Below are 26,293 nucleotides of genomic sequence, written 5' to 3'. Positions count from 1 at the left end.
AAAAGGGGGTAACATTTTATAATAACATAGGTAACACTTTCAAAATAAGGAACCAATTGTTAACATTAGTTAATGCATTAGGTATCATGAACTAACAATGAACAACATCTTTTTTACAGCATTTATTAATCTTGGTTAATGTTATGAAAACACAATTGCAAAAATAATTTGAAGACTTACGCATTTCAATTTCATAACAAAATTCCATCAAATTGAATTGTGTAATCTTTAATCAAATAAAATGTCATGAAAACATTGATTCGTACTTTCGTGTAGGCCTTTTTGGATGCACATTAAAGGAATACTCTGGGTTCAATACAAGTTAAGCTCAGTCGACAGTATTTGTTGCATAATGTTGATTTCCCAAAAAATTACTTTCGACTCATCCATCCTTTTCTTTAAAAAAATTAAATAAATACAAAATAAAAATCAAGGTTACAATGGAAGTGAATGGGGCTAATTTTTGGAGGTTTAAAGGCAGAAATCTGAAGCTTATAATTTTATAAAAGCACTTACATTAATTCTTAAAGGTTTTAGTGTTAACGGCTTTACGTCGTCATGGCATCAAAGTTGTAAAATTGGCTATAACTTTATACAGAAAGGGTTAGTAAGCAATTTTATTATTCTAAAATCATGTTAACATGTAATTTTTATGTCTAGTTGCTATACTTTTTAAACAGTGAGTATTTTAATGTTTACATATTGGCCCCATTCTCTTCCATTGTACACCGATGAGCCAAAACATTATGATCACTCAAAGGTGAAGCGAATAACATTGATCATCTTCTAACAAGGCCACATGTCAAGGTCTGGGTAGATTAGATGGTAGGCGAACAATCAGTTCTCGTAATCAACGTGTTGAATGCAGGAGAAATGGGCAGGAGTAAAGACCTGAGAGTCTTTGACAAGGGCCAAATTGTTATGGCCAAACGACTGGGTCAGAGCATCTCTGAAAAGGCAAGGCTTATGGGGTGCTTACCTACCGACAGTGGTCTGAGGAGGGACAAACCACAAACCGGCGACCTGTGTTGGGCACACAAGGCTCATCAATGCGCGAGGACAATGAAGGCTATCCCTTCTGGTCTGAACTGACAGAAGGTCTACTGTGGCACAAGTCACAGAAAATGTAATGATGGTTACGGGAGGAATGTGTACAGAACAGTGCGTCGCACCCTGCTGTGTATGGGGCTGCGTAGCTGCAGACCAGTCAGAGTGCCCATGATGACCCCTGTCCACCTTCGAAAGCAACTACATTGGGCACATGAGCATTGGAACTGGAGCAGTGGAAGAAGGTCGCCTGGTCCAATGAGTCCCATTTTCTTCTACATCACGTGGATGGCCTGAAACGTGTGTGCCGTTTATCTGGGGAATTGATGGTACCAGGATGCACTGTGGGAAGATGACAAGCTTATGGAGGGAGTGTGATGCTCTTGGCAATGTTCTGCTGGGAAACCCTGGTTCCGGCCATTCACGTGGACGTCAATTTGACACGTGCCACCTACCTAAACATTGTTGCAGACCAGGTAAACCCCTTCATGGCAATGGTATTCCCTGATGGCAGTGGCTTCTTTCAGCAGGATTTTGCGCCCTGCCACACTGTTGGGGAATGGTTTGAGGAACATAATGAAGAGTTCAAGGTGTTACCCTGGCCTCCATATTCCCCAGATCTCAATCTGATTGAGCATCTGTGGGATGTGCTGGACCAACAAGTCCAATCTACGACGGCTCCACCTCGCAACTTACAGGACTTGAAGGATCTGTTGCTAATGTCTTAGTGCAAGATACCACAGGACACCTTCAGGGGTCTTGTAGAGTCCATGACTCAGCGGATCAGCACTGTTTTGGCAGCACGCAGAGGACCAACAGCATACCCATATAGCACACGTACATCACCTAGATGTCTATTTGATGTGTGTGTTTACATTTGGAAGATGTATTTTTTAGGTTGTTTGCTCATCTGCAATAGGTCGAAAAAAAATTTCCTCTCAGATATCAATAAGACATTCAGTAGATGTCTTTGAGACATTTATGATTAAGGATGTTTGTAAATCTGATCGTTTTAAGATCTTTAGCAGATGTTCATTAGATTGTGATGCTGTCCAGATGAAAAGATCTTAAACAGACATCTCGAAGACGTACGTGTGCAATCTGGGTATAGACCAATCCAACATCACCACTTACGTCACCTACGGATGTTGTGGCAGAAATCGTCGGCAAACAGTAAACTTTTATTGGATTCAATTGTTGAAAAATTATTTCGAGAGCTCTCGTAGATAGCTGTGGCTTCAAGCCATCAACAGAGCTGACTGGAGTGAAGAGATCATTTCAACTCACTGCTTTGCAGCAAACATATAAATCAAACATTATAAAAGATATGTTATTAACTCATATCATTATAATAATTGTATAGCTAAGAATATTTGTGTATTTATGATGGTTTTGTGTCGTAATTTCGTTACATCGTCCGATCTATCAAATCTAACAGTCTATCGGCTTTCTGCCGCCACGTACTGCGCATGCGCTGCAATTTTGTAAACAATAGGATTGGTCATAATGTTTTGGATCCGTGTAAGTGCCTCATTATAAGATTTGTGCTTTTTTTTCTTTTCTTTTTTTTTTTTTAAGAAAAGGAGGGACGAGTCGAAATTAATTTTTGTGGTAATCAACATTATGCCACAAATGCTGTCGACTGAGCTTAATTTATATTATTATTATTATTATTATTATTATTGTTGATTACTTATTAACCAACGTTTTCAATTTTTATTAGGCTATAAAGTGTTTTATTCTAAAATATAAACAATGTAAAAAAATAAATAAAAATAAATACAAAATCCTACAGCAGCCTACAAACTACTACCTTGAAATTTAAAGTTGTCAGTATGCATCCAGACACAGAGCTCCTCTGAGTCGCAGGCGCACAGCCACGGGTTCCCGCTCAGACCGACAGACTTGAGCCCCGTCAATGCCACGAGTGAACTCACATTGAGTATGGTCAGATTATTCCTGCTGATGTCCAGCACCTGAAGAGCACTCGACTGAGAGAAAGCCTGCGGGTGAAACTCTGTCAGCGTCGGGTTATCCGTCAGTCTCAACATCACCAGACTCTCCAGTGCGCTGAACGTCTGCTCCTCTATCTTCCAGAGAGAGTTGAATGACAGGTCCAGGTATGCCAGCTTTCTCAGGTTCCCGAACGTGGATTCCGATATGTGAGTGAGTGAGTTATTGCTGCAGTCCAGGAACATGAGGTCGGACAGGTAATTGAGCTCGAGCGCAGGTAAGTCAGAGATGCGGTTGTTGGACAGGATGAGTTGGCGCGTGGTCAGCGGAAGTCCTGATGGAAATCTGCGGAGATCTTGTTCAGCGCACTGGACAACATGCTGGTCATCACACACGCAGCTGTCTGGACAGCCCGAATGGATCGAGGACGCCACTGTCACCAAAAACATCAACAGTATGTGTTTGGGTTGCGATATGCGTGATATGACTGCGAGCTTCATGAAGCCTTCAGAGGTTATGGACGCGCCGACAACCTCCACAGAGAAAACAAGACCTTCTGGTGTGTGTGTGTGTGTGTGTGTGAGCGCTCTAGTTCTGCGCCTCTTGCTCGTGCTATAAACTTAATATAAAAATATAAAAAATCAGTATACATGGGTGAATAGTCCAAGATGATGAAACGGAAATATTGCATGTGCCAATTTCAGTAGACAAGTTATCTTTGTATTCATATTTGTTTCAAAAGTTTTGACTTAAATTGGCTTAAAATGTCAAATTGTAAAAAAATATATTAAAAAAATAAAATAAAATAAAAAACTGTTAAATTAAGAAGAAACATGACTATGTGCATAAAATATAATGAAATGTGATGGGTCACGAAGGGACTTATAGTTTAACAACAGTTTACCATAAAGTACATGTACGGTTAAACATATGTTTTTTTTTGTTTGTTTTTTTTTTTTTTTTTTACTGTAACATTTTTTCATTATTTTTCCATTAAAATTATGGAAATTTTTTACAATGTGTTTAACAGAAGTCTGTTGTGGAAATGACGGTGACGGAAATGACATTTAAATGTTTTAGAAATAAAAATGGCTGACTCCTTTGTCTTGCTAAGGCAAATTTCATAGCTAACATTTTATATATCTAAATACACAAAATAAAAGAATATTTTCACACTTTTGGCCAGAGGGGTAGATTTAGGTAAGGATGATATGATGTCCCTACCAACTTTTAGAAAACTGGAAATGTCCCGACCAACATTTGGGCAATTTTACCACATATAAAATACTATATTTTAACGACTATCAAAGTTTTTTAGTGTAAATATTCATGTATAAATTATTGTCCTACCTCTTCTGAAGCTACATATGAAAGGTGTTGTCACGTGGCATCTTTAATTTTCTCAGCGCTGTTCACACTGCTCCAATCACAGTCGTTTGTGATTATTGTGTAAAGATTTTTTTTAAACTATTTTCTGGAGATTACACAGGCAGATTTCCATCCACCTATTGAAATCAATACATTTAAACAAGCATACTCTTTGTGTAGCTACAAATGTTTCTAGTCTGAGTAAAAAAACAAACAAACTAAAAAAACAAACAAACAAACAAACAAACAAACAAAAAACTTCCTGGGCTTGCATACGGCCCAGTTAATGTAGGATTCTGCTTTGGTCAGTAAGTGCCTTATTGAGGACAACATATTTGAATATGAGGAACTGTCAGGTAAGGGTCTGGATCCTCCTCGCAATATGTCCCTACCAACTTTCAAACCAAACCTACGCCCTTGCTTTTGGCATAATTTGGCAAAATGACTTCTTAATTGGAAATGACACCCAATAAAAATATTGAGTTGAGTTTATTTATTTATACAGGGGGGGAAAGACAGAGTTTAAAAGCAAAAACAATTCAGAAGATCTGATTTTAATTGGGTTCCTGTCCTACAGACACAAAGAAGAGGGAAAAATGAAAAAGAGAAAGAAAAATAAGTAGCAAGAATAAGGATCGTTAATAAAAAAAAAGTGGTGAAATAAATATTACAAATTTAGTGCCAGTAAAAAGCAGCAAAGAACAAAGCAAGACCAAAAAATAAAAAAACAAAGAAAATGAATGAGTACATGATTGATTATTCAACAGATGTGTGTGTGTATAAGTTTATGTTTGAATGTATGCAAAGATAACAATGATCTTTTGGACTGAGGAACAAATTACAGATTACAGTGAAATGATGAAAAAATGAAAATTTACCATAATAAGTCTTAAAACTTGGTTTTAATTTGTTAGTGATTGATCTTGTTCTTGATCATCTTACATGAGTATATGTTGGCAATAAAGTACAAATTTCAGGAGAAAGTAGTCCATTTTGAATTTGATAATATAATTTCTTTCCAAATAAATTGCAGTAATTCTCCAAATTGAGTGAATTCAAGTTTTTTAAAGCCAAAACAATGATGGGTGTAAAGAGGGAGTGCAAATAATATTTTATGAGCTTTATTATAAATTTGTATACTGGGATCTAGAGCATCTTGGGTAGTATGAGACCAGATAGGTAAAATAGATGACAATATAATTGAATTAAGGTATAAATGAGCTACAGTTTGAGAAAGATAAGGACATATTCTTTTAAAGACAAATCATTTTTTATTTAATCTTTTCACTAGTTTGTTTATATGTGGTTTGTATGTTAGGTGTGTATCAAGAGTAAGACCAAGATATTTAATACTGTTGTCTAATAGGAAGTGGTTGATTGGTTATAGTAATGGGATTTTAAACTGAAATATGTTTACGGGATGTATAAAAAATATAGCTTCTGTTTTCTTAATATTTATGAGAGACGATTGTGATTTAACCATGAATGCAAATATTCATGTCTTCATTCAGTGTGGTTGTTATTTGATGTAAAGATGACAGGGTCATCAGTATATAAGATACAGTTTGTATTTGGTAAACCGTTTATATATAGAAGAAATACAAGTGGCCGGAGTGTTGAGCCTTGTGGAACTCTGCTCACAAGTGATATTTACTTAGATTTTTCATTGTTTTCTTCAAACTTCACTTGTATTTCATCTCAAGCATCCTCTTCACTAACACTTTTGTCAACTTGTTAAACAAGTACACTAACTTATCACAAAAAAAAAAAAATTTATTAGGGGCAAAATTGTCTGGTGTGGTGGAAATGACGGCATTTGAGGCAGTCATCATTTTTGAAAGATTGATAGGCTACCAATCATATTTACACAATAAATATTGAAATGGTTTATGTTTATTTCACTCTTTGTTTATATTATCATAGTTTTTAATACGTAAATAGTTTTATTTTTCTAATGGATTTTCATCGTTTAATATTGAAAATCTTGGACAAGACTAAAACAGTAAAATCGATATAAAATGCATTTGAAAATTACAAATAATAAATTATAATACATGGTGAAACAGTTTCAGTTGTAATTCATTTAACAAAAAAAAAAAAAGAAAAGAAAAAAGTTCTGAGTTTAAAAAAAAATCAACCCCTGGACATGATATTGGACAAAATTGAAGAAACACCCATATAGGCTACATTAAGTATATTAACATTGTTTTGTTTTTTTTTGTTTGTTATTTTTTACAATTTGTTATGAACTAATTATGAAAATATAAATTCAGATTGCCAAAACAACAACAACAAAAACAACAACAACAACAAAAATTCAATCATCATTTACTCTCCCTCAAGTTTCAAACTTATATGACTTTCTTTCTTCTGTGGAACAAGTTTGTAAGTTTGTAACTTTTTCATTGTTAAAATACTTTCTCCTATCCCAGCTTAATATGCAGAGACAACAATAAGTAAGCCATTCATAGTTTAATTTTCTAACTGTCAACACTGTGTCTCTGTGGCGCTATAAAAATTCCTGTGTTTGTTTTGAGAGACCCGCCCCAGCAATGTACTCAACCAATGGCGTGAGTTGGGCGCGGGACTATCTGACTGTTTGACCAACAGCAGATTGAGAATCATATTTATATCAATAAACGGTGTCGGCTCAACTTTACACTCGCAATAAAAGAACGTGTATGTATTAATATTTCAAATTAATATTTAAGAGAGGAGAGATACCCAGAGGAACGACGCTGAGCCATTTGAAGAACAAGTGGACTGTCACGTTATTAAACCAATCAGGTCAGAGTAAACTAGTCAAGGAAAACCTCATTTAATTGGTTACTAGAGGCAGGTAGACCCGCCTTCCCTCTTGTGCTTGCAAAACTCTTTTCAGTGAGAAAGTGTGAGCGCAACAAAAGGGAAAACGGAACAGTTTATATCAGATTATTTTGGAAAATATTTATGCCACAAACACAAGTCATTTACACGTTTGAAGTAGTTTATTTTACACATACAGACTGATTCCACGTGGTGAATCCGTTTTGCTGTTCATGACACCCTTTCTTTACTTGCAGATTGTTGATTGCATGTTTGTAATGTTTTTGACCATGTTTAGGCACAAAAACAGTGCCAAGGGGGATTGGGTAGCTCAGCGAGTATTTACGGTGACTACCACCCCTGGAGTCACGAGTTCAAATCCAGGGCGTGCTGAGTGACTCCAGCCAGGTCTCCTATGCAACCAAATTGGCCCGGTTGCTAAGGAGGGTAGAGTCACATGGGGTAACCTCCTTGTGGTCACTATAATGTGGTTCTCGCTCTCGGTGGGACGCATGGTGAGTTGTATGTGGATGCTGCAGAGAATAGCGTGAAGCCTCCACACGCGCTATGTCTCTGCGGTAATGCGCTCAACAAGCCACGTGATAAGATGCGCGGATTGACGGTCTCAGACGTGGAGGCAACTGAGATTCATCCTCAGCCACCCGGATTGAGGCGAGTCACTACGCCACCACGAGGACTTAGAGCGCATTGGGAATTGGGTATTCCATATTGGTTGAGAAAAAAAAACTGTGCCAAAAGTGTAAGCGCAAAAAAAAAAAAAGGACTATTAACTTGCAAATCCACAACACATAAATTACACTTAAGAAAGCATTAAAGTATTGCTATTATTATTATTTTTTTCATTATGCTAACAGCTTGATTCACGCCTTCACAAAACCTTCTGTGCACATGCAATTTTACGCTTGCAATTTGAAAACCCGCATGTAACATCATTTACGCTTTTACAAATCTTACACAGCGCATGCAAATCATTTAGGCACTATTTTACCTTCATACATCACTAGCCTATTTTATTATTTTATTTTTCATGGAAGAGATCAACAGTACATTTTAGCAAATGATATCAGCTAAAAGATAGTTTGGATAGTTTAAGAAGTGCACTAGAATATAAATGGCCTCAAAGCTAACAGACGTGGAGTAAAAGCCACAATACTACAATGTTGTTCTAACAAAAACGTGCGTCAGAGCACACTTGTAAAACTACACCCCCCATATGGCGCGAACGCTGCAATGTCCCGGATATTGAGAGCGCCGGAAGAGAAGCAGGTGTCTTCCTTGGCCATCTTGTGGTTGTCCACCGTTAGCAGTTCGCTCAAAGCCTCTAAGAATCGGAGGAGAATCCCGCTGTTGGGGCGCCATCATGCCCGGGCATCTGCAAGAAGGCTTCGGCTGCGTCGTTACCAATCGGTTCGACCAGCTATTGGACGACGAGTCCGACCCGTTCGAGATATTAAAAGCGGCCGAGATCAAGAAGAAAGAGGCGGCCGCGTCGGGCGGCTCGAAGACGGCAGCTCAAGCCGCCAAACAGCCGAAGAAAGAGTCGCAGAAAGACAGGAAAAATACAACTCAGGACAAGAAAGAAGAAGTCCAGGCACCAGTTCCTCTGAAGAAAGAGGGTATGTAGGAGGCTTAGCACTGAATATCGGTTGCAGCTAAAAATCGAGTGAGCTGCCTATATAGAAAGCACGGGCTAAAACTCCCTTTAAGATCTTGCCGAGTCGAAACGCGTCAAATAACGGTTCACTCGATCGTCGCAAACGCATTCAGAACGCGTCTGCGATGCCCCATTAAGGCCGTCTATGAAACGTTTTGAGACCCAAATATTAACTGAGTGCTCGTGTGCATATAAACACAGCAACATGGAGCCTTAGCTGCTGCTGCTGCTGTCGTCGTCAACGACGACATTCAGTGTTTACTAACACCATGTTTTGCTGTCCGAACACGTTCAGCATGCGTCTTATTGCAGCGACATGTCAACATCACTATCTAATCAACCTAATTTGAGTTTTAACTGCGTAGTGCTTTAGGCACATGCTAATCTGATAGCTGTATGTGAATAAAGTGATTATCATCTCACTTCGGTGTGTGCTGACTTGTATAAGCATGTGGGATATGCAAATATTAGACATGGGGTTAGTTTCACTTTTATTTTATAGGGTACCTGTAGTAGGAGGAAGTGCCAGTAATGTAGGTCAGATCAGTGTTTGGCATACAGATTTGATCACAGGTTTATTTAAATCATGCTTCAGGTGGTTTGTAACTATAGACTAGACCGATATATCGGTTTACCTGTTAATCGGTGCTGATAGTTGCTTTTTGGAACTATCGGTTATCCGCAAAAATCTAAAAGTCAAAAGTAAATCTCATCTGGTGAAACTTACACATATAAACTCTTCATCTGGGGCCGGTTGCACCAGCTATACGTACGTTACAGCTTAGCCTAGTTGTGGCGTAAATGGGCACTAAGTCACAATTTACGCACAACTAAATATGAGCGTTGCACCATTAAACTTAGGTAGGACCTAACTCTAAATTACTAAAGACTAATAAACTAAATATTTACGGAAGACTCAGACCAGGAGTAGCTGTTGGAATAAAAAAGCAGACTGATATTTAATGACATCATTGAGCTCATGTTTTAGTTGACAGGCTTCAGTCCTTTCGACATATATGATGATGTTGGCATTTACACTCGTTTACATTTACGGGAGAAAACATTATGTAAAAAACTTACCTCTTCAGCATGAAACCGATCTAACGGTGCACTTTCCTGTGTACGCCGCCCGGTGTCAAGTTTCAACATATATGAAATAGATATTAAAATGAATAAATGTCTATTTTTCCAGCCTGTTGTATTAGTATTTATTTATTTATTGTCCCTTATTCATTTTAGATACAGTTATTGAATATTATTATTTACATAGGCTAAATATACCATTAATGAAATCTTGTTTTATTATGTATCGTAATTCATTGGGAATATAATTTATTACAGCTGACATTTACGTGAGCAAGATCAAACTGATATTCACAGCATTTTAACACATCTGTGCACAAATTTGAAGGCTGTTTATTGGATCAGTACAGGTAAAAGTAATATTATGCAACTACACGTTACTTCACGGAGAGCTTACGACCTACTAGTTAAGTCTTGCCTTAAGAGCAGGTGGTGCAACCAAATTAAGCACTGACTTAGTTACAAACTAACTAGTAGTTACTAAGCCCTTAGTGTGAACTTTACGTCTCAAATTAAGTGAGACCTTACGCACAGCTGGTGCAACCCTACCCTGGTGAATATATAGGCTGTAAAAAAAAAAAAAATAGGTAAATACTTGCATATAGATGTTAGCCAAGTCTCTGTCATTTCAAAATAAGAGTGTGTTTAGGACTTGTTTAAAGTCCCCCGTAACGCACCAAATCTTAATTTGTCTAGTTATTATTGAGATTTTGGTTGCACAATTAACTGCTTTTGTTATTTTATTGTTGAAGCCTGAATGTCTGTGTCAGTCATAGTAGGAAAGACTAAGATTTTTTTTATCATTCTATAAATTATTTTTTATATATATAAATTGTATTTACTATCGGCCAATTAATCTGTTATCGGTATTGGCAAAGTATTGGTTGACCTCGAATCAGCACCATGTTATATGTTTGAATAAATGGCTTAAATGTGTGCTATGAGCTGGTGTAGCCTAGTTGATCAGGATCTGGGCTGGTAACAAAGGATGTAGGTTCAAAGGTACATTTATGAACACTTTTGTGACAGAAAAAGGACAACAAACGACCATTATAGTAGTCCATATGAATCATGTGCTTTATTCCAATTCTTCTAAAGTCATACAGTATCTTTTGTGTAAGGTAACGACTGAAATTTAAGTTAGGAACTTAGCATGACATGTTTTGTTTTAATGCTTCATTTTTAAATATACAAAAACGTGAATGAGATCTTGAAAGATGTATTGGAGGGGAGAATTTTAGATGAATAATGACTTTATTTTCGGTCCGTTTCTTGCTTAAAGCTATTGCATGGCTTCAGAAAACCTTGAATATAGACTAGCTACAGAAATGCGCAACAGTTGGATTTCGGATTTAAAAATGCCATTAATTTTCTCCATAGATGATTTGATTTATAATGATAATTCATATAAATCTTTAAAGACAGATCTACCATGAGTTCTGAGGTTAGTCAATGGTATATGTTTTTGTTGAAGCCATCAGACCATGTTTTTTCAACTTGAACTACACTACCCATGATCCTCCACAAACATCCACCAATCTGAGAATCACGGCAAACAAAGTGCACCAAAAGAGCTCTGCAGCAACCGCTGACTCCCATGTTGGTCTCCCTAGATTCTCATATATTTGTATATCTATATACATGTCTATCTATTTTTATAATATTTAGCAAAATACTTAAAATATATTGATTCTGAATGTATAATCAACTTTAAATTAATCTTTTTTTATTTTTTTCCATTGGTTTTAATTTTTCAAGTACTTTTTTGCTTCAAATCAAAGTTTGTAATGTTGTGATTCACCTCGGAGCTGGATGGTTTGGTTCATGGCTTAGAACACTTTAATGAAGTATTTTATGAAATCCCTATGGAAAAAAAATTAAAGGGGAAAAAAATTTGCTGAACCAAGATGGCTGAAAAAGGGGACTGGCAGTGTTTAGCGCTTGTGTTTTTTTGTTGACTTAAGCGTTGACAGGCGTCATTTAGATCTCAAAGCAACGTGCATAAAATTATTGCTCAGCTATGAGCTTAATAGTTTCTTGTGAGGGCTGGCTGCTGATAGATATTTAATGGATTTCATTGCAAATATAACAACTCCTGTAGGTGTAAATACAGTTATTCGTTGAATCTTTCATAATTAGACCTTGTCCTCTGAGTTTAATATCTGAATTTGTATTTAAGGGATGAGGAGGGTTGGACGGAGGCCGGAGCAGCAAGGTCAGGTTGGTTCTCAACACCAAGGAGGTCAAGGAGAGGGACGCCCCGCCGACAGGAGGCCGGAGAGACGACCTCCTCGTGAGCGGCGCTTTGACAAACCAGCTGATGACAAGCCAGAGGGGGGCGATTTCAATGCGGACAAGTGAGTTATTGTCATAATTTAAACAATGTGACTGACTGCATACTGAGCTTTATTATGAGGCAAAAACCACGCTTAAGAGTCTAGTTTATATTGCCTTGCATTTTTCTTCTCCAACAAATAACATTTTAGGGAGAGTGCGCTAAGTATGTTTTGTGCCTACTGATAGCATTGTTTATTTGCACATGCTGTCTGCGTTCTTTAAGCACACAATTTACTAAAAGAATTACGCAGTTTGCACAATTCCCAATTTTGCAGGCCAGTTCTGAGTGCTAGGTTGTAAAGGATACAGTAGACTACCACAGTCTAGCTTACTTTTAGGTGCAAGCTGTAATAAGCCTTTTGTAAGGATGCATCGATATGAAAATTTTGGGTCGATACTGATACCGATTGTAACAAAAAACTATTAGCCTATACCGATGCCGGTACAAAAGCTTTTTCTTTGTTCTAAAAATAAATCTTTTCCATTGAACATGGATTGGATCTGTTGAACACATGACAGGCCAAAATTTGAAATAGCCACAATGAAAGTTATATAGAAGATAAAAAGCTAAAAAACGAAATTGAAAAATAGCTAAATATCATTGCATGATAACTGATGTGAAAAACTTTTTTTTTTCTAAAACATTTTTGCACTTCTGTTTTTGCAGTTCAAAACAACACAACTCACATTCTACATGTTTGTACTGTATATAATAAACATCTCAAATTCATGCAATGCATATGTTGGGCAATTCCACGGAAATGTCAACCACATCATGGAGAAATAAAGATATTAAAGGAACAGAACTGCCTTTTAAAGGAATAGTTCACCCAAAAATGAAAACTGTCAAATGTTTCACTTACCCCGATGCCATCCCAGATGTGTATGACTGTCTTTCTTCAGCAGATCACAAATGAAGATTTTTAGAAGTCACTCTGTCAGTCCTTATAAAGAAAGCACATGGGTGCCAGCACTTTGGTCCAGAAGTCACATTTAGGCAGCGTAAAAGTAATCCACACAACTCCAGTCAATCAGTGAATGTCTTCTGAAGCGAATCGATAGGTTTATGTAAGAAACAAGTCGATAACTAAAACATTTTTAACTTTAAATCGGCACTTTCGTCCAGGGCTCTGATGCTGTTTCAAATGGCAGAAAACTCACGTGATGTTCGTTCTATTGTTGTAAATAAGCACAGCTTCCGAATTCTCTCGTGAACTCGAAAGTTAATAACGTTTTAATTATTGATTTATTTTTTACACAAACATATTGATTTGCTTCAGAATACATTCATTGATCAACTGGAGTCACATGGATTACTTTTATGCTGCCTAAATGTGACTTTTGGTCTGTCAAAGTGCTGGCACCCATGTACTTGCATTATAAGGACCTGAGAGAGCTCTATCTTCCAAAAATCTTTATTTGTGTTCTGCTGAAGACAGTCAGTCATACACATCTGGGATGGCATCAGGGTAAGTGAATAATGTGAGTTTTCATTTTTGGGTGAACTATTCCTTTAAGTTCTATAGTGGTATAATGGATAATGCATCCAGACCACTAGAGGGTGCCGTTTGCTCACACAGCGCTGACTGATTTCAGTCTGTTTTTAAATGCAGCCTTTAAAGCTTTCGTAATTGTGCAAGACCATATTGGGACTGCAGGTGGTTAGTAAATAAAACCTAGGCTTTTGTGCTGAAATACTACACGCAAAAGTGCTGCAAATGTTTAGCGAATTTAGCCATTAAACGTTCAACTTGAATCAGCTGTAATGTTAATAAATCCACTGGGATTGCTTCTGGTATTGATTATTAATTTTAGTATTTAGTCAATCAATTTTACATTCGGTTTGTCATAAAATGTATTCGCCTTCCTCAGGCTGGCTGGAGACAAGCCATCTAGAGGGCGTGGTGTAGGCCGTGGGGGTAGAGGCGGACGTGGACGAGGCATGGGACGTGGAGATGGCTTTGATTCCCGGGGGAAACGTGACTTCGACAGACACAGCGGCATTGACAAATCGTGAGTGTGATAACAGATGGTTGAGTTAAAGGTGTCTTGTTGCACTGGTCTCACTGGAATTACGTTTTTCATTTCACATTTTAGTCGACAGAAAGGAGATGAAAAGCGAGGCGGCAGTGGCTTGAACAACTGGGGCAATGTGAAGGAAGAAACCAGGTATGGTTATATGGTATAATTATGTGAAATATTTGAGGCTTATAGTCTTGTAGCAGCTTTTTTGGCTGATTGACATTAAATAATTGGCCAACGAGTCATACATTTTTTTAAAACTTATCTATTAGCATTGCTTGAAAAGTGTGGTGTGTACGATCATGTAAGAGTTAAGTGAATTGGAATGGATTCATTTCAGATTATTTTACTCTGGTTAGGGGCTCCCGGTATTGTTCTGTCTTGCCCTGGAACCATTAGCAGCCGTGATAAGAATGGAGAAGAATGATTTTCCAGGGGTGGTGGCGGAAGGTGTGGTGCACAAGCTTTTGCTTCACGCAGATTATATTTTTATTATTTGTCTCCGACCCTACTAGATCTATGCCTTGCCTCCACAGAATTATTAATTCCTTTTCTAAGTTCTCAGGATACAGCGGGAATTAGTCTAAATCCGAAGCTTTGTCTCTGACAGCGTACTGCCTGGTATCTGCTTTTCAGCCAGGTGCCTTCCAGTGGCCCAAACAGGGCATTAAGTATTTGGGTATTTTATTCCCAGCAAATTCATCTGATTTAGTTAATTTTGACCATTTAATAAAAAGGTTTTCAAGCGATGTGGGCAGGTGGGCTTCATTACATTTATCGATGATTGGGAAGATTAATGTTATTAAAATGATTTGTACTCCAAAATTCAACTACTTGCTACAGTCTCTCCCTGTAGATGTCCCCCTCTCTTATTTCAAGCAATTTGATAGTATAGCGATTTCCTTCATCTGGAACGGTAAGCATCCCAGATTACATTCTAGTAAGTTACATAGGCCGATTGACAAAGGTGTTATTATGCATTCGGTCTCAGACGTTTGGCTCATTGGTCGCTTCCACCTGAGAGAGCCCCTCCATGGTTTTGTATTGAACAGGAAGTTCTTGCCCCTATTTCGCCATTGCAAAGCCTTTCTATCAAACTAACTGGAGAAGTCACACCCCGTTATCTCACATTTGCACGAGGTATGGACAAAAGTGTCCAGAGTGTTTAATTCTGACATTTATTTAAATGTTGCCTCGAGCATATGGCTGAACCCAAAATTATGAATTAATAAGTCCCCTTTCTGCTGGTCAGAGTGGATTGTGAGGGAGGTTAATACGATCGGTGACTTGTATGAGAGTGGAGTGTTGAGATCCTTTGAAAATATGGTTCAACAATTTGGGATTCCCAGATCTCAGTTCTTTAGATATTTACAGCTGTGCCACCTGCTCTGTATTGTTTTTGGGAGTAGCACACACCCCCCCTAAAGTGGCAGATACTCTGGGAGTGGTGATTACTGCTTTTGGAAAAGGTCATGAGGCATCAGTGTATTACTCCCTGTTAATTCAGAGTCTGGGGGACGGAGCTTCAACTTCTCTCGAGATTATGGGAGAAAGATTTAAATTTGGTATTGGAGGAGGGAGTGTGGACTAGGATTCTAAAAAACATCAATTCTACATCTAGAGATGCAAGGGTGCACCTTATGCAATTTAAAATTTTACATTGATTCTATTGGACCCCCTCTAGATTGTATAGGCTTGGTCTTAAAGATACGCCCACCTGCTGGTGATGCCAATCAGAAGATGGGGACACAACCCATGTTTTTTGGTGTTGTGTTAAGATCCAAGAATTTTGGTTGAGGTTTCAGAGTTTTATGTGTGACGAATTGGGCACTCAAATTTCATTTAGCCCCAGACTCTGTATTTTAGGTGATGGGGCAGTCATTAATATAGGAGATAAATACATAAAAAATTGGGTCCTAGTCAGTGTTATGATCAGCAGACAGGTCATACTTAGGGGATAGATGTCGGCTGGAGCGTCCTCGTTTCAAGAGTGGCACACAGAGATGGGCAGGGAAGCGGCATTTGAAGAAATGTCATATAAAAGGCTAGGCAACATAGATTTATAATGGGTTTTAATAAAAAATGGGGCAGCTATTTAGCCTTTTTAGAAGGCTCTCAGGAAGGGACAGTGGAGGGAGGTTTGTAGTTTTAAATGTATGGTTTTATTTTTTTACATATATTCTTAAGTGTTTCCTTTTGGCTGTATTTTATTTATTTTTGTATATGTGTATACTTTCATTTTGTGTCAGACCACTGGATGTTTGTAGTGGGATGGGAGGGGGAGGGGGGATGTTCAGGGGGAAGGACATATTATTTGATATAATTTGATTCTGTGTGTGTATGTTCTGTTGCTTCAATCCTGTTTTGGAATCAATAAAATGTTAATATCAAAAAGAGTGAAGTGAATTTGATGTTCCCTAGATCTTATTGTAGTGTGTGATTTGACAGTGAGCTTGATCAGTCAGCTGCACCTGAACCCGTTCCTGAAGGTGAGGAGAACGCCCCTGCCGACTCTGAAAACAAGTGAGTGCCATGCAGTGCAGCTCTGATCGCAATAACAGTTGTTGATGAAAGCACATGTATCTCTGATAAGATTTTAAAGAGCATGATAATTGGATTGTGTTTGTGTAGGGAGAATGAAGTGGAGGAGGTAAAGGAGGAAGGCCCGAAGGAGATGACACTGGACGAGTGGAAGGCCATGCAGGACAAAGAACGCGCCAAAGTTGAATTCAACATCCGCAAGCCCAACGAGGGGAATGACGGTCAGTGGAAAAAGGGCTACGTACTGCACAAGTCAAAGAGCGAGGAAGTCGGCACGGTAGGTTTCCTGATGTGCGCTCTTTGGTAGTTAAAGACAGATATATTGGCCAATAACCGTGTTTATATGGCTGATTAACAGAAGTGTTAATGTAAACAATTTCTGTTTTAAAGTTGTTGTTTTTTTTTTGTTTTTTTTAAATCAACTGAATTTGAGTAAATATTGAATAAAAAAAAAAAAATGTGCTTCAGAAATGTTGTGTACATTTGATTTGCTATTGTTTAAGTGTATTATTTATATCGGCCATCCTGCTCTGTAGAGCAGCATCGGCCATTGAAAAGTCCATATCAGTACTCTTTGGTACAAGAAAGTTAATGGATTTAAACATTTAATGCCATTTTTAAAGACCCATTGGAAGACTTAAAGCAGTTTTTTTTCCCCTTTCGCTCATAATCACTATTTTCTGACCATTTTCAAAAAAATTTATTTTAACGTTGTATATTTGCTCGGTTATATGTGTCAACTTGTAAAAGTACACTAGCATTTACATGGCCTCAAAGCTAACAGACGAGGACTAAAAGCCAATAAATTAAAAGTCCAGTTGTATCAGTTTTATTTCTGTGATGTTTTGAGTAATGTCATGGGGGTTTTTTTCTTCGTGTTTTCCAGCGGCACGCTGGAGCTGTGATTGAAGCTGGAGATATTGATCCCGACTCATTCCACAAGGTATCTGCTATGACTGCAAGGAACACCATGACAACCGCCTCATCAGCGGTGATGCGCATGTAAATGTATCGACTTTTGTAAGACCTTGGGAAAACCTGAAATAATAGCATATAATGAGTATAGTGAAGTACTAGATGTTTCTTCTAGATTATTCATTCTACTGTGATTCTTCATGCTAGGGACGTCTTGATTTTCCAATTTTTAGAGACTTTAGGATTTTGCGCTACATTGGCAACGGCCTATTAGGCATGGGAATCGTAAGGTGTTTGACAATTCTGGTTCCGTTCGTTAACGATTTCAGTAAGATTAGTTTAGTACATTTGAGGAAGAATTACTTAGAAATAAGAAATACAGTTCTTATTGCATTTACTGCCCTCAGCAGCCTGTTGCCAAATGATGAGATCATTACAGATTTCTACTGGGTAAATATAACAAGAAATAGATTTAATACTACTTGAAAAAGGCATAAAGGCATAAATGCAATTCGGTAATTGATCCTAATGTATAATTTTTTACAATTCTAAACAAACAAGAAATGGTATCGCATATATCATTTATTCTTTTATAAAATTCTACTAATTACAAGAAAACTTGTCTATGTTTAACTACACATTATGCTGCTTGATTATGGCAAAAATCATAATCACGATTATTTTGGTCAACATTGAGACTTTGGAAACTTCATGCATTTATTGAACTTTAAAAAAAAAACATTGGTCTTTTCAACATTGGATTTTCTTGAACTTGAAATGTAAACTGCACTTGGTAGGGGAGGAGGCTATTGTCATATGATAATTATTTTATGTCACGTATGGTAGTCAAATAAAGAAAAGCCTCCATCGCCGACATTTACAGCAGGGGTGCTCACACTTCTATGGAATGAGATCTATTTTTTCATCATGTTATTGCAGCAAGATCTACCATGTACAATAAAGACTATACATTATCACAATACCAAAATTTCAGTAGTCGCTAGTGAAATGTGATGATTCTCAATACCAGCTTTAATAGCACAACAAATAATAACACTAACTAATATGTTAATTATGGAAGAATGGTTTCCAGTTCTTAAGTGATTATTCAAGACTAGTAAACAGTCAGTAATAAAATAACAATAAGAAACAGCAATGAATAGAAATAGATTAAAAATACAAATGAAGAAAATTCAGTGCTTTAACAGCTTTAAACGTTTGTAACAGCAGTAAGCCATCAAGTATTCAACTAAATATTCAGAATGAAATGCAACATAAAACTACTACTGTTCTTCACTGTATGATTAGAATACATTAACACTTTTTAAAGCTACTAAAAAGTTACCCAGTCAAGAGCAGTGAGTATTTTCTCATTTTCTTGTTCTGGTTGTTTGATTATTATAATGACACACTAGACGGCAACAGGTCTATTAGCTTACATTTATACTTACAAGTCAGACATTTGAATACAAATTGACTTTTTTCTCCGCTGTTTACGTTCATTTTAGACATCGCTATGTGTTTACATGAATACCTCACCAAGACGGGCACTTTGGCATAATTTTGAAATGTATTTGACTGTTCAGGTGTGCATTAGCGCAAGCATGTTCAGCACACATACATATGCCGTCTGTCAATCAAACGGCGCAGCTGTTACTAGATCGCTAGCGAATTATTAAATTACGTGCTCTGGATTATTTTCAGCAGCAGAATAAGAATATGAACTTTCTAATAAGTGACACAGGCCTAGGCTATCACAAATATAGCCGTTATTGACATTTTTATCAGTTTGCTTGTCTGGTCGGGCAAGTAAAATTCTCTTTCACTTGCCTCTTCAAATATCCACTTGTCCTGGACAAGCATTAATGTTGAGCCCTGATTAAATATTGTATTCAACGTTCTCCAATAGCAATATTTTCTTCTGCAGTATAGCTCCTAAAATAAATGTATGTTGTTTTAAAGGAGTTTTAGATATTATTTTGGAAAATAAGCCAAAAACCACATATTTTGTTCCAGTGTATAATGGGCTAAGACTACATTCTCTCTCATTTTTATGTTCACTTCGATCCATCAGAAGATTCAAACTCAGACCGCACAGGAAAATGCCGCTTACTTATTATTTGAACTTTAATAAAGGATGCATTGCGAAACGGAATGTGGCACAATAATCGTTTTATCTCGATTATCTTGTTTTCATAATCGTTGGAAGCCAAAATCGTTATTGAAAATAGAATTCGATTAATCGCCCAGCCCTACTACACGTTCATATGAACAAGCAGTCAGTAACTGCACTGCCTGATTGAAGTCTCACAGCTCTGAAGTACATTAAATAAACAATAAACGTTCCAGACACAGTTTAGACTGTGTTATCTAGTCTAATGTTGTAAATACTTTTGAGATTTCAACGGTTCTTTTTTCATTTCGAGTTGGACATAACTTGTGCATCAGTGTGTGTGTATATATACTTAATTTAGTATCTGCTCCTATCGATGTAGAAGTGTTTTTGTTTCGCTAAAAGAACATGGGGAACCGTATATGGAATCGAAAGTCGTGACTAATTTTTAAAGAATGGAACCGGTTCTGGATCATTTCTTGTTGAAATAATTAAAAACATCTGATAATTGAAAAGTGTTCAGCCAAGGTAGGACTGAATCATTTAATTATTTTCCAGCTGTTTACTGATATTTAGTAGTGTTTAAATATTTTAGGTTAGCTATATTAACAGATTTGAAATATTTGTTATTTTAATTAAAAATTATGAATATTTTATTTTATTTACATGTAATAAATAATAATTTACATGTTACTGACAGTGTAAGGTAGGATATGGTGCAAATAACAAACAGAAGTTTTTAAACCAAGCCCCAACCAACCACCTCAAAACACAGTTTATCGGCGTGGTAAAAAATAAAATAAACATTGCCACCGCAACAGCACTCTAATCTGCCCTCTTTTATATTACACTATTGATTAAATTTTTCAAGTGATCACTCTTGCAGTTGCTTTTTAGTAGTAGTCGATCGATATTGGATTTTCAGTGGCCGATGTCGATACTGACATCTAGCCAGCAGGATGTTCGATAGCTGATAGAACACTTATTTTATACAATATTTACTCAAATTTGCTTGAAGTTGAAATATAAAACTTTTAGATTTTGGAACTGACATCAGGGAATGTTAACACTTCTGTTAAACGGTCTAGTGAACACGTTTCTCAGCCATTGCAGATTATCGCAAATATCGGCCAATTAATCGGCCTGGCAGATATATCACTACCTTTGAGTTGGTCTCGTGCCCCAAAGTAAAAATTTTAGCTGAAGTCCCTGTAACTTTAATGACACAATACAACATGTGCACAAGCCAGCATTTAAAAAGTAGTAAAAACTACTTACGAATTACTAAAGCATTTAGAAACATAAGCTATAATTGACGAACATCGGTAATGAGACACCTTTGCCAATTCCTTTTTTCAAGCTTTTGCTACCCCAATTCAGAAGCTTTAACAAAATAGAAAACATATTTGACTGTGTGGTCATAGTTCTATTATTGAAGATCTCGCAAGTCATTAAGAAGGAATGTGTTATTTTGGAGTGGTAGATCATGTACCTGAAGCTGATCCCATAACATTTTTTTTAAAGGCTGAAGAAGGTACCGGAGATCACCACTTCCGTAAACCAGCCAATGACATCACCTCCCAGCTGGAGATTAACTTCGGAGACTTGGGTCGACCAGGACGTGGCCGCGGGGGCTCTCGTGGAGGCCGTGGTGGTCGTGGTGGTGGTGGTGGTGGTGGTGGTGGTGGTGGCGGCAGCGGCGGCGGCGGACGGCCAAGTCGAGGTGGAGGCAGATCTGAGAAGGTAAGTAACATACATGTATCAAGCCCCGTTCTCACACTTAGTGATTTTGTCGCTAGATGGCGCTAGTCTTTGTACTCTGTGTCGCTAGTGGGCATGCCTACTGCTGTCGCTCTAACGTTATTGGTCAGCTGCACAAATGGCCATAGCTTTAGAAAATATGAACACATATGGGATTTACTGCTGGTAAAACTTTAGATATCCTCCTTATTCGACTAGAAATCATTTGTTTTGCTTCTAATAATAAACATTCTGCAGGGGAGAGTGTTTTTATATAAAATGCAGCAGTGCGCAATGCATTTATCATGAACAAGATGAATAATCTATTAATGTATGAATTTAACTCGCAATCATCTCACAATGCCGACAGTTTCTGGTACATCATCCAGTTTGATAAGAAATCAGTTTACCGCTTAAGCATTCTGGAGGGGAAAGTGTTATAAACTACAGCAATGCTCAATCATATCAATGAACGATCTTTCAGTGTATCAATCAAACTCACTCAGAATGCCATCAGTTTCTGACACGGTTTTTCACGCATATTTGTTTTATTGTATCCATGTATGTGGATACAGACAAATGATATCAGGGTTCCCGCGAATCCTTGAAAGCCTTGAAGTAGTGAAGCGCAAACATTTCAAAATAAGAGTCTCTGTATTTAAAAGTTAAAGTGCCTTTAAAGTTAAAAGTACTGCGCTATGTTTTTTATTTTCCTTCATCTGTACTTCAGTGACTGTATTCATACAGTGTTGGATCTGTGTAAGTTTGTACATCTTATTGAACATTTTCATTGAACCTTCTGTTTAAAAAAAAAGATTTTTTTAGCACAATGTGTGGACTTTTTAGACGGTCCTTTACCACACCCTCCACAGTATTAGCACGTTTCAGCGCAATGTGTGGACTTTTCAGACGACCCCTTGAAAAATTTCCAACTTGTATCAGTGTTAAATTAACAATCTGTAACTATTTTGCCATGACGCCATCTGACCAGCTTGCAGGAAAAATCGCGTCCCGTATTGATTCGATACGGGACGTATCATTTTATATTTAAATACGGGACGATCCCATATGAGCAAAGTGTGGATGCGGAAAATCGAGAGTTTATCGGGAGAAATTGTAAATCAGGAGTACAGCTGGAGGAGGGATGGAAAAGCGAGAGAAACCCGGTAAAATCGGGAATGTTGGCAGGTTGGCATGATTTATTTTGAGATTGTGTAGGTTTGTTTTGGTATGGAGATATGGTATTAATTTTAAGTCTTGAAAAAGGTCTTAAAAATTCTTAAAATTGATTTTAAAAACTCTGCAGCAACCCTGGATATGGAACAGTGAAATCGATGACAACTCCTCTGTCTTTCCTGCACTCGGATCCATTATCTCACAGGAGACAGATGATGTGAGCTACGCTGTCTTCTCTCATTGGTAGTCACTGCGCGATATCACACTGCATTTGCATGAAGTTAAACTCTTCTCAACTTTGTCGTGTCTCTTGACTGTACATGGGCGTCCACATCCTGTCAACAATGGTCGCTGTCACTCATGTTGACGGAAGTCGCCAGATCTCATTGAAAATTAATAGTCTCCTGTTGCATCCAGCGAAAAAAATAACACTGTGGACGGGGCTTCTGGGTTTTCATTAGCCCATACATGTCCGTGTCCGACAAATTCAAAAATTGTCTGCATCACTTTTCTTTATTATTTATAATATTAACATGAAGTGTCGGCAGTTCCTTTAGTTGATTCCACAAGTGTACAGTGTGATGCCATCCGAATGATGACAGTGCTTCGCTGCCATAGAGGTTTAAAGTTTCCCGACAGCGTGCAAAGTCCTAATCTGTGACTACAGCAGGTTGTATCCCGCACACTGGCAAAAGCAGTTTGCGTTATTCCCGTCTCGCATGCCTGCAGTGACCACGTTTACATGCACTTAAGAAAACGGTTTATTCCAGGGTTTTTACAGTAAGCTGTGTTCTGAAACGTCTTTTAAACGAGAAAGCAGATTTCCTTACGCCATTGAAGGGATTAAGAGAAAGCAGTTTAACACACCTAGATTTCTCCCTGAGAACACGGCTTAGTATGGTCATGTAAACACAAGCTGCGTTCTGAGTGTGCATGTGCGGGGAACAGACTGGAGAACATACATTATAGAATGGAGCTCAACAACAAGTCAACAAAGGGGAAATACTTCAACATTTCTGGAAGTACAGTGGAAAAAGCACATAAGCTATAAACTATACCCATTTATACACTTCAATGTAAAATATCGACTGTCCCTTCCATTGGCGTATGTGCGCTGATACCCTGGGGGAATCCCAGAGTTTTATGTGAGAGGGAAACCCCACTATTGCAGCGCAATTCCACTACAGATCATGATAGAAAGGTAGGGAAACAAACACAGCAATAACTCTGGAATATCTGGAAATAAAGCGAAGCAACAGAGAATAAAAAAAGTCTTCCTCTGATACCATGTTTGTTATTTACATAAGCGTTGTGGAGAAATTACATTGCCGTGGAGAAATTTGCTTACAGACCGAGATGCATGTAAACGGGAGGAAAGAGTGCACCGAAGTTTCTCACTTCAGAATCACATTAAAACAACCTTGTGTTGTCTTCTGGAGGAGAAGGACACCAGGCTTATGTGCATCTCATGCTTTAGAGAAACGCTGGACACATTTGAATTTACGTCGGCAGCAGAATGCTTCTGCGCTATGAGGAAAATAGTCATAAAAATAGAGAGAAATGGCCAAGGTGAAAAATTAAATGACATAACCTAATGATTTGTTATTTTGATATTTCTTTGTGAACAAAATATAAGTGGCAAATTGCAGTTTAGCATTTTGCTTTGTTTTTTGTTAGATGTTAATAATTCCATTGTTTGTTTGTTTTTTATATGGAAAAGCAGCTAAATGAATAAATGCTATATGAACAAATTTTAATTGATTGTGGCATTAGGGATGTGCACAAGTAATAATGAAGTACTCGTTCAACTGTAAATATTCGACTAGTAAAAACACTACTGGAATATTGCAATTTTATTTTGTGTGTGCAAATTATTATAATTTTTTCTTTATCTAGATCATGTTTATGCATAATGCTAATTCTTTCATAAGAAAAAATGGTTCAAAAGAAATTAAGTAATCGATTACTCGTTTGTAGTACTTGAATACAAAATGACTAATCTCTAATTATTATATCACATATAATGCATAGTCCATTGCTTTACATAATCACCCAAATGAGTTGACTGGATTTTTTTCCAATTTGTCTGGTAAACTTTAAAATTCCCGGACATGTTGGCCGACACCAAAATTGTACTCAAATGTTTTATGGTTCTGCAGTAACCTAATGCTTTTCCTGCTTTTTTTAAATTTTTTATTTTTTTCTAAAATAAGCCAAGGAAGCTGCAGTGTAGTTTGAGATTAACTCAGTTTCTTGTTGTTTTTAACAGGGTGGAGGAGTTTCTGTCCCTAATGTGGATGATCCTGAGGCTTTTCCAGCACTGGCCTAAACCTCCTAACCTTCCTCCGGGCCCCCTCCTCTTTGACGCTTGCATGCTTATGGATTCTTCTAACATAAAAACCAGAAAAGAGAAAAAAATAAATCAAACATGAGACTGTCATCCGTACATACACTGAGAACTGACTTTTACCTGCGGAAAAAGACACAAATGGACTTCTTGTTACACTGAAGCAAATTGGTAGAGGTTTTGTATTTAGAGACATGATAGCAGGGATGTTCATACAGTATTTTTTCCCCTTTCTTTTCTCCAGAGATTATGCATTCGCCATAAATATTTTTTTATTGCTGCTTGAATGTATGCGTTTTCAAAATAGAATTTGAAGTGTGTTGTGAACACTTACGTTTCCCTCGAGTACTCTTCTATAAATGGCTCTACCAAAAGCAGAATGATGGGGTTTTTCCAAGTGAGATACAACATGACTTCAAGTGGTTATTTTACTATTAATATATACATGAGTAATGTATATGGACTGTTTTAAATGTTTTGAAAGAAAGCTCTAAGTTACCCTTTGGATTATTGTTGTTTTCTTGGCTGGTAGCAAGAAGTGAATGCCTCATCTTTATTTTGCTTTGTATGATGTTTTTTTTTTTTTGGTCATCCTCTGGTGCACCAGTAAAATTAGTATACATGTCTTTCTTCCTCATCTTGTTGAAGCACCCGGGGCTCAATGTAGATCCAAGCTGGTCCCTTGCTCGCTTAGAAACCTTTGTACCACTTTCTGAAGTGTGCGTGTGTATGTGTGAGTGAGAGAGAAACTGTTTTAAATACTTATCTGCCATAAATTTATTTTTCCTGAGCTTACATTGTAAGTTTCAGCAAGTCGTGTTTTATCGACTTTTTAGTGAGTTTTCTGTAGTGTTAGTTGTCGACATATCTTGCACTTAGATTTATGGTGACGTTTGAATAATAGCTAATAAGCACATGGTCTATTGGCATCAGTACCATTTTATTTTTATTTCTCCTGTGATCTTTGCTGTGAATTTTATTTTTAATTATTACTACAACAGCACTACTGCTTGCATTTTCTGATAAATGTAAATCGGAGTGGGACAACAGTGTGCTGTAAAAGAACGTTTGGATCCAGCTTCTTATCTATGTGAATTAGCAAGACCTCCAAGTGTGATGGCTGATGTACTGTGTATTCATAGGAGGGACAATAAAGTGGAAGACGACAGTA

General features: G+C 37.4%; 2 protein-coding genes across 2 annotated transcripts in view; one reads left to right on the top strand and one right to left on the bottom strand.

Annotated features, from left to right (window-relative positions):
- The window catches only part of LOC127442187 (leucine-rich repeat-containing protein 52), a 10,969-nt gene extending 2,416 nt beyond the window's left edge, over positions 1 to 8,553 (bottom strand). Inside the window, exons 1-3 of the mRNA XM_051700031.1 lie at positions 8,399 to 8,553; positions 4,159 to 4,238; positions 2,861 to 3,454 (exon numbers count right to left, since the gene is read on the bottom strand). Coding sequence (XP_051555991.1) covers positions 2,861 to 3,454; positions 4,159 to 4,238; positions 8,399 to 8,553 — 829 coding nt within the window. The remainder of the gene's footprint in view (positions 1 to 2,860; positions 3,455 to 4,158; positions 4,239 to 8,398) is intronic.
- On the top strand, positions 8,434 to 26,293 carry LOC127441957 (plasminogen activator inhibitor 1 RNA-binding protein-like). The gene is made up of 9 exons (XM_051699567.1): positions 8,434 to 8,810; positions 12,111 to 12,288; positions 14,141 to 14,281; positions 14,366 to 14,437; positions 16,739 to 16,813; positions 16,922 to 17,108; positions 17,718 to 17,774; positions 21,384 to 21,602; positions 25,045 to 26,293. Exons 1-9 carry the CDS (start codon positions 8,555 to 8,557, stop codon positions 25,102 to 25,104), a joined length of 1,245 nt encoding a protein of 414 aa, XP_051555527.1. The 5' UTR covers positions 8,434 to 8,554; the 3' UTR covers positions 25,105 to 26,293.

Source organism: Myxocyprinus asiaticus, chromosome 6 (assembly GCF_019703515.2).
Source record: "Myxocyprinus asiaticus isolate MX2 ecotype Aquarium Trade chromosome 6, UBuf_Myxa_2, whole genome shotgun sequence".
NCBI lineage: Eukaryota > Metazoa > Chordata > Actinopteri > Cypriniformes > Catostomidae > Myxocyprinus > Myxocyprinus asiaticus.
This window is presented reverse-complemented; position numbering and strand designations above follow the sequence as displayed.